The 9,717-nt window shown below is 63.0% G+C and overlaps 1 protein-coding gene across 4 annotated transcripts in view; it reads left to right on the plus strand.

The window, feature by feature from the left end:
* Window positions 1–9,609, plus strand: part of FZR1 (fizzy and cell division cycle 20 related 1) — a 28,960-nt gene extending 19,351 nt beyond the window's left edge. For 2 of the 4 annotated variants that reach the window (XM_034945770.3, XM_055103872.2), the window contains exons 3-14: window positions 75–200; window positions 328–391; window positions 467–594; window positions 1,188–1,270; window positions 1,865–2,048; window positions 4,207–4,272; window positions 5,131–5,233; window positions 5,328–5,512; window positions 5,828–6,061; window positions 6,705–6,809; window positions 7,830–7,931; window positions 8,205–9,609. In XM_034945770.3, the coding sequence (XP_034801661.1) occupies window positions 75–200; window positions 328–391; window positions 467–594; window positions 1,188–1,270; window positions 1,865–2,048; window positions 4,207–4,272; window positions 5,131–5,233; window positions 5,328–5,512; window positions 5,828–6,061; window positions 6,705–6,809; window positions 7,830–7,931; window positions 8,205–8,246 (1,422 nt within the window). In that variant the 3' untranslated portion in view covers window positions 8,247–9,609. The remainder of the gene's footprint in view (window positions 1–74; window positions 201–327; window positions 392–466; window positions 595–1,187; window positions 1,271–1,864; window positions 2,049–4,206; window positions 4,273–5,130; window positions 5,234–5,327; window positions 5,513–5,827; window positions 6,062–6,704; window positions 6,810–7,829; window positions 7,932–8,204) is intronic. The other 2 variants (XM_034945771.3, XM_055103873.2) reach the window with 1 other exon arrangement.
* The last annotated feature ends 108 nt before the right edge of the window (window positions 9,610–9,717 follow it).

The following is a 9,717-nucleotide window of genomic DNA, read 5'->3' on the forward strand; positions in this document are numbered from 1 at the left end:
GGCCAGAGGCTGAGAGAGGCTGGCCTGGGGGCACTCTCGGTGCTGAGAGCAAGCCCTCTGCTGATGCCCTTCAGGTCACAGAGATGCGGCGGACCCTGACGCCTGCCAGCTCCCCAGTGTCCTCGCCCAGCAAGCACGGAGACCGCTTCATCCCCTCCAGAGCCGGAGCCAACTGGAGCGTGAACTTCCACAGGATTAATGTGAGGGGCTGGCTGGGCAGGAGATGGGACCCCCCCGGGAGGCCCAGGGCCCCTCCTAGCCTCCTTGCTCTAGGGCCGGGAACAAGCGGGCTCCTCAACCCCTCCCTCTCTGCTCTCCTGCCTGCAGGAGAATGAGAAGTCTCCCAGTCAGAACCGGAAAGCCAAGGACGCCACCTCAGACAACGGCAAAGGTTAGGGTCCCAGCCCATCCGCCCTGCAGACCCCCACCCTGCCTTGCCCCGCCTCACTGTGCTTGGTGCCCGCAGACGGCCTGGCCTACTCCGCCCTGCTCAAGAATGAGCTGCTGGGTGCCGGCATCGAGAAGGTGCAGGACCCGCAGACTGAGGACCGCAGGCTGCAGCCCTCCACGCCTGAGAAGAAGGGTCTGTTCACGGTAAGCCTGCGGCACCCCCCAACCCGGGAGGTGGCTCCCAGTGGCAGCCTCCCTGGCCCCCACCTCCCGGGCACCAGCTCTGCCTCCCCGAGCCTGGTTCTCGGGCCCAGCCACGGCTCAGCACCCCCGCCCTGACCCTGTTCCTTAGCCAGGTCAGGGGCCCTGGGATCTGAGGCTGGAGGCCTAGCAGGTAAACTGGTATGTGGGGGTGCAGGAGGAATCCAGGCTCAGCCTCTTGGGCTTTTTCTCCCCACACCAATGCTACCCGGGGTCCCAAACACCCAAGCCGGTGGGGGTCCTGCCCGCAGGAGGCAGCACTGGGTCCTCCCACAGGGCCCCACTCTGTCCACATGATCCGGGAGCTCAAAGGCAGGATCACACAGAGCCTGGCTTGGGTCCCTCAAGAGAGGGCGGAAGGGGTGGGGGTCCACAGTCCCTGCCAGGAAGGCGCCTTCCTTTTTACAGCTGCTCCACACAGGGTCTCAGCACCTGCCTTAGGGCTATGAGCTGTACCAGGAGCGTGGGCTGCTGGGGGGCTCTGAGGGTCCTGCGGCCTGGGCGTGCGCTCAGCTGGCATGTCCCCCGCTCCGCAGTATTCCCTCAGCACCAAGCGCTCCAGCCCCGATGACGGCAACGATGTGTCTCCCTACTCCCTGTCTCCTGTCAGCAACAAGAGGTGGGTCCCAGCTTCCTCCGCAGCCCTCCCTACTCCCTGTCTCCCGTCAGCAGCAAGAGAGGTGGGTCCCAGCTTCCTCTGCAGCCCTGTCCCTGCGGGTCCTGGTGGGCAAGGCTGAAGGGGGCTTCCCAGGGCATAGTGGCCTGGAGCTGTGACTGTGTCCTCCCCCAGAGTCCTTAGAGTGGAGGGGGCCCAGCCCCCCATGAGGCCATGGTCAGTAATAGAAGTGTAGTCCAGGCCTAGAGCAGCCCAGAGATCCCCTCGCTGAGGGCACACCATGGCCTGGCAGTGTTGGCCTCAGACAAGGGGCAGGGTAGTCAGGAAGGGCTGCCTGGAGGAGGTGTGGGGAGCAGAGCCGGAGGAGGTGTGGGGAGCAGAGCCAGCACAGCTGTGGAAGGGAGCCCAGGGCAGCCAGACACCCGAGGGTGAAGGCCTGTGGGGCTGTCCCCGGGTTTAGGATCACATGGTGGTGGTGGTGATTGGAGGGGCCGGACTGGGCTCCTGGGGCTGGCAGGGAAGGAGATACTTCCCAAGCTTTTGCAAGAGGTGACCCAAGTGCCGTGGCTCACGGATGCCACGTGGCCGCCTCTGCAGCCAGAAGCTGCTCCGGTCCCCACGGAAACCCACCCGCAAGATCTCCAAGATCCCCTTCAAGGTGCTGGACGCGCCCGAGCTGCAGGACGACTTCTACCTCAATCTGGTGGACTGGTCGTCCCTCAATGTGCTCAGCGTGGGGCTAGGCACCTGCGTGTACCTGTGGAGCGCCTGTACCAGCCAGGTGGGTGCTGCGTGGGGTGTGCATGTGCATGGGGGCCTCCCTAGCTCCCAGCAGACCTCAGTGTACCCACCGGGATCCGGGGAGCATCAGTACGAGCCAGGCGCCTGCCATGGCCCTCCTAGCTGGGGCCTCTCAGCCTCCCAGCCACAGCCCTCCCAGCCACTACCCTCCCAGCCCTCCCAGCCATGGCCCTCCCAGTCAGGGCCTCCCAGCCACGGCCCTCCCAACCCTCCCAGCCATGGCCCTCCCAGTCAGGGCCTCCCAGCCAGCAGTGGCATCTGCGGCAGCATGGGGTCCCCACTGGAGCCACAATCTCTGTTCAGCTCTATAGAGAAGAAGAGACAGGTGTCCCAGCCTGGCTGAGCCCAGGGGCCACTATGACCACCAAGTGGCCGCTGTCCTGGAGTGGCCTCTGGGCGCATGGAGCCTGCTGGTCCCTACAGGGAGACTGGGTTGCTGGTGCAGGGCAGCAGCAGACACTGCCTGCTGGGGTGGGGGTTTCAGAGATAACGCCATGCGAGTAGTTTCGGGAGAGCGAGGGTTGGCGCCCTCCCTGCAGCCTATGAGCTGCTCCTGCCAGCAGTGTCCCACACCCTTCTAGGCCCTGCCCTCACCATTTGAGCGTCCTCTCCCGGCAGCAGGAGCTGTGCAGCTCTGGGCAGCTTCCTCCCATCCTCTGCTCGTCCCATGCAGGCTCTCCCCTGTGTGTGTGTGTCTCCCCTGTATGTGTGTGGCAGGCTTGAGCTTGCCAGGTCCCAGCAGTGACCAACCCAGCGACCCCATGGGCCTGGAGTGATGAGAGAGTGAATGAGTGGATGGGAGAGTGGACGGGAGAGTGGATGGGTGTGTGGATGGGTGAGTGGATGGGAGAATGGATGAGAGAGTGGATGGGTGAGCGGATGAGAGAGTGGATGGGTGAGCAGATTAGGGAGTGGATGGGTGAGTGGATGGGTGAGTGGATGGGAGAGTGGGTGGGTGAGTGGATGGGTGCGTGGATGGGTGCGTGGATGGGAGAGTGGATGGGTGCGTGGATGGGAGAGTGGATGGGTACGTGGATGGGTGAGTGGATGGGAGAATGGATGAGAGAGTGGATGGGTGAGTGGATGAGAGAGTGGATGGGAAAGTGGATGAGAGTGGTTGAGGGGAGTGGATGTTTGAGTGGATGGGAGAGTGGATGAGAGTGGTTGAGGGAGTGGATGGGAGAGCGGATGGGTGAGTGGGTGGGAGAGCGGATGGTTGAGCGGATGGATGAGCAGATGGGAGAGCGGATGAGAGTAGTTGAGGAAGTGGATGGGTGAGCGGATGGGAGAGTGGATGGGAGAGCGGATGGTTGAGCAGACGGTTGAGCGGATGGGAGAGCGGATGGGAGAGCGGATGGGTGAGCGGATGGGAGAGCGGATGGGTGAGTGGATGGGAGAGCGGATGGTTGAGCGGATGGTTGAGCGGATGCGAGAGTGGATGAGAGTGGTCGAGGGAGTGGATGGTTGAGTGGATGGGTGAGCGGGTGGGTGAGCGGATGGGAGAGCGGATGGGAGAGTGGATGAGAGTGGTTGAGGGAGCGGATGGGAGAGCGCATGGGTGAGCAGATGTAAGAGTGGATGAGAGTGGTTGAGGGAGTGGATGGTTGAGTGGATGGGAGAGCAGATGCGTGAGTGGATGGGAGAGTGGATGGGAGAGTGGATGGGTGAGCGGATGGGTGAGCGGATGGGTGAGCGGATGGGAGAGCGGATGGGAGAGCGGATGGGTGAGCGCATGGGTGAGCGCATGGGAGAGCACAGGGGAGAGCGCAGGGGAGAGTGGAGGAGAGTGGTTGAGGGAGTGGATGGTTGAGCAGAAGGGAGAGCGGATGGGAGAGCAGATGGGTGAGCGCATGGGTGAGCACATGGGAGAGCGCATGGGTGAGCGGATGCGAGAGTGGATGAGAGTGGTTGAGGGAGTGGATGGTTGAGTAGATGGGAGAGCAGATGGGTGAGTGGATGGGAGAGTGGATGAGAGTTGTTGAGGGAGTGGATGGGAGAGCAGATGGGAAAGTGGATGGGACTGTGGATGGGAGAGTGGATGAGAGTGGATGGGTGAGACAGTGGAGGGGTGAATGTACCCATGGATAGACTGGGGCTTCGAGACCAGCGGCAAAGCTCACACTGACCTCTGCCTCCAGGTGACGCGGCTCTGTGACCTCTCAGTGGAAGGGGACTCAGTGACCTCTGTGGGCTGGTCTGAGCGGGTGAGTGCAGAGGGCTTGGCCCCCACCTGGGAGATCTGATGGGGCTCTTGACAGTGTTGGGGGCCTTGAAGACCCAGAGGGTCTAGTGCGTGGCCTGAGGTCGCCTGTGTCCAAGCATAGGTCTGTGTCCCCCACTGTCCCCGGCCTTAGTGTGGTCCTGGTAGAGGGAGTAACAGGGATGAGCAGGCACCCACCAGGCCCCTAGAAAGGATGGCAGGTCCAGTGGGGAAATAACGCCCCAGTTCCTTCCATGGGACCTGCCCACCTGGGACTCGCTCCCCTGGAGTTCCATTTTCCACTCAGGGTCGAGTGGGCTTTAGTTCCATTTTAGATTATGATGAAAACATCTCAGCAGCAGCTTTGAAGCATATCATGGGGAGGGTCTGTGCCCCTCACCCAGAGCTGCCCAGGGCTGCCTCTAGCACTCGTAACCGCTCACTGTGTCCAGGCGTGTGCGCTCACCCTCCCTCCATCCATCTTAGGTTTTCATGTGCCTCAAAGTCAGTTGCAGATAGCAACGCATGTTGCCCAGCTCCTGGGCCTGTGTGGAACCTGGAGCTCAGTGTCTGCAGTTTCTCCTTCCCTCTGTGTGAAATGTCCATGTGGGAAGGTCCACGTACCCTGAGTCTTGGCTGGACTCTCAGAAACCCAGGCGCAGTGTGTGCGGGGCGTGCCCGCCACCCCAGAATGCGCTGAGGGGGGTTTACGCTTCTTCCGAAGGGACGTGCATTCGAGAGTCGTTAGGGAAACCGTCCCAGAGCCCTGGTGAGGAGAGAGCCTGGCGCGACCAACGCCAGGACGGGCACAGTCCCCGGGCCAGACCTGACACCGGTGCTCTGCCCATGCCTTCCATCCTAGGGGAACCTGGTGGCGGTGGGCACACACAAGGGCTTCGTGCAGATCTGGGACGCAGCCGCAGGGAAGAAGCTGTCCATGTTGGAGGGCCACACGGCACGCGTCGGTGAGGAGCCCGGGTCCCATGGCTGGTGAGCTCCCCAAGGCCCCAGCTCCGCGAGGGCAGGAGAGGCTCACCCCCGCTTCCACCTGGCCTCCAGGGGCGCTGGCCTGGAATGCTGAGCAGCTGTCGTCCGGGAGCCGCGACCGCATGATCCTGCAGAGGGACATCCGCACCCCGCCACTGCAGTCGGAGCGGCGGCTGCAGGGCCACCGGCAGGAGGTGTGCGGGCTCAAGTGGTCCACAGACCATCAGCTCCTCGCCTCGGGGGGCAACGACAACAAGGTACCCCCGCCCAGAGCCTGGGCTTCCCCTTCCCCAGAAGCCGCACCCCTCACGCTGGCAGGAACGGAAGAGCCTGGGCTGGGGCGGGCACGGGGCCCACTCCACAGCCATCAGCAGGGCCCCAGGCTTGTCCTTCCTGCTCAGCCAGTCCTGCCCTGTGGCACAGGGTGACGAGCGTGTGCCCCCAGGGGTCCTTGAGGGAGCAGCAGGAGGGGTGTGGGGTGGGGTGCCAGGGCAGGTCGTCACACCTGTGAGGACCGGCCTATGGGACCACAGGGCTGGGACAGCCCCGGCCTCACAGCCCCTGTCCCCCAGCTGCTGGTCTGGAATCACTCGAGCCTGAGCCCCGTGCAGCAGTACACGGAGCACCTGGCGGCCGTGAAGGCCATCGCCTGGTCCCCGCATCAGCACGGGCTGCTGGCCTCAGGGGGCGGCACAGCCGACCGCTGTATCCGCTTCTGGAACACGCTGACAGGACAACCGCTGCAGTGTATCGACACGGGCTCCCAAGTGTGCAATCTGGCCTGGTCCAAGCACGCCAACGAGCTGGTGAGCACAGGCGGCCCGGCCTCCCACCAGGCCTCAGGATGTGCGTCCTGCTGGCCCCTTACCTGCCACCTGAGAGCAGCCTGTGGGGAGATGGGTCAGAGTCGCTCTGAAGGGAGATGGGCGAGGGAGGCCAAGCGGGGAGGCAGGGAGTTGTGGGGGGCAAGGCCCCTGGGCCTCATCAGGGCCTCACCTGGGGCAAGACTTGGGGCCTCTGGGCCCCCATCGCAGCCACACCTGGCAGCTCTGTGAGGAGCCGGGGAGCTCCTATGGCTGCCTCTGCTTAGAGGGGAGGCCCAGGATGAAGCGGGCTCCACTGAGCACCCTGGCCTGCTCCAGCCACTCCGGGCATGTCACCAGGACAGTCTCGGGGGTGACTTGCAGGTGGGGCAGAGGGGCTGTGGGCCCCGTTTGGGTCCTTGTTGGGCTCCAGCCTTTGGCGGTGGGTGGAGGGGTCCACCTGTGGCCTCCACACCTCCTAGACAGACTCAGGTGGCAGAGCCACATCCCAGCATCCCCTGCTCCTCCTGGGCTGGCTGGCGGCTCTGAGCTCTCACATGGGCTCAGGCGGGTGCATGTGAGGCAGCAGGCATAGCACCTGGCCTCGTTGCCCCTCACCGACCGCAGCGCCCCCTCCGCCCTCCAGGTGAGCACACACGGCTACTCACAGAACCAGATCCTTGTCTGGAAGTACCCCTCCCTGACCCAGGTGGCCAAGCTGACCGGGCACTCCTACCGCGTGCTGTACCTGGTGAGTTCACGCCAGGCACTTCAAGGTGCCCCGGGATTCTGGACAAACTGCCATGGCCACCCCAGAGCACCCTGTCCTGTGTTCTTAGGGAGGATGGTGTGCAGATCTAAAACCCCGTGGGACCCAGCACCGGGGCTGGCCGGCAGGGCTTCTGGTGCTGGTTGTGTTGCCAGCGTTGGAATGGGCTCTACCGAACTCCCCAGCCCTGCAGGTGCAGGCCCTGTCCTCCTAGCTTCTTCATTTGTTTATTTTCCCCAAAAAGAGGGGTGAAGAGGAAAGCCAAAACCAACTCACAGCTGACCACTCAGATGACCCTGTGAACGTCCTACACAGTAACTGTATGCACGTGGCTGGATGGGGGCCAGGAGGCGTCCTTGTCCCCACGTGCCCTCACTTGCCAAGATTTTGTTTCTTCCCTGAAACACATGTTCTGTGCTTTCATCCGCGCATCTGACAGTCCCTCATCTGTGCAGAGTTGATGAGCCCCTCTTGCAAGGGGGCGTCCTTTGTGTTTTTGCAAAAATGCTCCAACCTTGGCTAGGTGCGGTGGCTCACGCCTGTAATCCCTGCACTTCAGGAAGCCAGGGTGGGAGGATCGCTTGAGCCCAGGAGTTCAAGACCAGCCTGGGCAACATAGCAAGACCCCGTCTCTACAAAACATTTTTTTTAAATGAGGTGTGGTGGTGTGCACCTGTAGTCCCAGCTACTCAGGAGGCTGAGATGGCAGGATCACCTGAGCCCAGGAGGTCAAGGCTGCAGTAAGCCAGGATTGCCCCACTGCACACTCCAGCCTGGGTGACAGAGCCAGACCCCGTCTTAAAATTTAAAAAAAAAAAAAAAAAAAAAGGCTCCAACCTTGGTTTCTGCTCATGGTGGCCCCAGCCTGCCCCTCCCTCCTGGCTCCAGAGTCTGGGGTTGCCCAGCCACCCCACACCTTGCTCCCCTCTCCTTCAGTCCCCCAGCACTGTCCCGAGGCACCTAGAGGCCCAGAGACATGGGGTGCTTCCCTCCTGTCCACAGGCAATGTCCCCTGATGGGGAGGCCATCGTCACTGGTGCTGGAGACGAGACCCTGAGGTTCTGGAACGTCTTTAGCAAAACCCGTTCGACAAAGGTAAAGTGGGTCGGTATCAGCGCCACTCGCCCCCGCCCCAGCCCGTCCCAGGGTCGTCCGTGTCCCCACTGTCCCCGGGCGTACCCTCCTCCGGGTTCCCCCACTTCCGAGCTTCCCTCACCTCAAATTCTGGGTCATGTGTCGGGGGCAGCGTGGCAGGCCGAGGCTGAACTGGCACCTCCCAGCCCCTCAGGACCAAGCCCCAAAGCCTTGGGGACCCTCCAGGCAGCTTCCTCCCTGGGCCTGCAGCTCAGCGCATCTCCCATCCCCATGTGTCTGCAGGAGTCTGTGTCTGTGCTCAACCTCTTCACCAGGATCCGGTAAACCTGCCGGGCAGGACCGTGCCACGCCAGCTGTCCAGAGTCGGAGGATCCCAGCTCCTCAGCTTGCATGGACTCTGCCTTCCCAGCGCTTGTCCCCCGAGGAAGGCGGCTGGGCGGGCGGGGAGCTGGGCCTGGAGGATCCTGGAGTCTCATTAAATGCCTGATTGTGAACCATGTCCACCAGTATCTGGGGTGGGCACGTGGTCGGGGACCCTCAGCAGCAGGGGCTCTGTCTCCCTTCCCAAAGGGCGAGAACCACATTGGACGGTCCCGGCTCAGACCATCTGTACTCAGAGCGACGGACGCCCCCTGGGACCCTCACTGCCTCCGTCTGTTCATCACCTGCCCACCGGAGCCGCATGCTCTTCCTGGAACTGCCCACGTCTGCACAGAACACACCACCAGACGCCAGGGCTGATTGGTGGGGGCCTGAGACCCCCGGTTGCCCGTTCATGGCTGCATCCCACCATGTCAAGCCCAAGACCAGCCCCAAGGCCAGACCAAGGCATGTAGGCCTGGGCAGGTGGCTCGGGGCCACTGGCGGAGCCAGCCTGTGGATCCAAGAGACAGTCCCCACCTGGGCTTCACGGCATCCTTGCAGCCACCTCTGCTGTCACTGCTCGAAGCAGCAGTCTCTGGAAGCATCTGTGTCATGGCCATCACCCGGCGGTCAGTGGGCTTCAGATGGGCCTGTGCATCCTGGCCAAGCGTCACCCTCACACTGGAGGAGGATGTCTGCTCTGGACTCGTCACCCCAGGAGAACTGAACCCGGACCTGCTCACTGCCCTGGCTGGAGAGGAGCACAACAGATGCCACGTCTTCGTGCATTCGCCAACACGTGCCCTCACAGGGCCAGCGTCCTCCTTCCCCGTGCAAGACTTGCGTCCCCCGTGCCTGCTGGGTGGCTGGGTCCTGTGGAGGCCAGCAGCGGTGTGGCCCCCGCCCCCAGGCTGCCTGTGTCTTCGCCTGTCCTGTCCACCAGCGCCAACAGCCGTGGGGAAGCCAAGGAGACCCAAGGGGTCCAGGAGGTGGGCGCCCTCCATCCTTCGAGAACATCCTTCGAGAAGCTTCCCAGGCTCCTCTGCTCCTCTGTCTCATGCTCCCAGGCCGCACAGCAGGCAGGGAGGGAGGCAAGGCAGGGGAGTGGGGCCTGAGCTGAGCACTGCCCCCTCACCTCCCCCGCACCCCTTCCCATTTCATCGGTGGGGACGTGGAGAGGGTGGGGCGGGCTGGGGTTGGAGGGTCCCACCCATCACCCTGCTGTGCTTGGGAACCCCCACTCCCCACATCCCAACATCCTGGTGTCTGTCCCCAGTGGGGTTGGCGTGCATGTGTACATATGTATTTGTGACTTTTCTTTGGATTTGTTTTGTGTTTTTGTTGACCAGTCCTGGAAATGTTTGAGGTTAGATGGGGAGGGGCCAGGACCCACCCACTGCTCCTGGGGGACGAGGTCCTGGTTTTAAAGCCC

The sequence above is a fragment of the Pan paniscus genome, chromosome 20 (genome assembly GCF_029289425.2).
Source record: "Pan paniscus chromosome 20, NHGRI_mPanPan1-v2.0_pri, whole genome shotgun sequence".
Taxonomy (NCBI): Eukaryota; Metazoa; Chordata; class Mammalia; order Primates; family Hominidae; genus Pan; species Pan paniscus.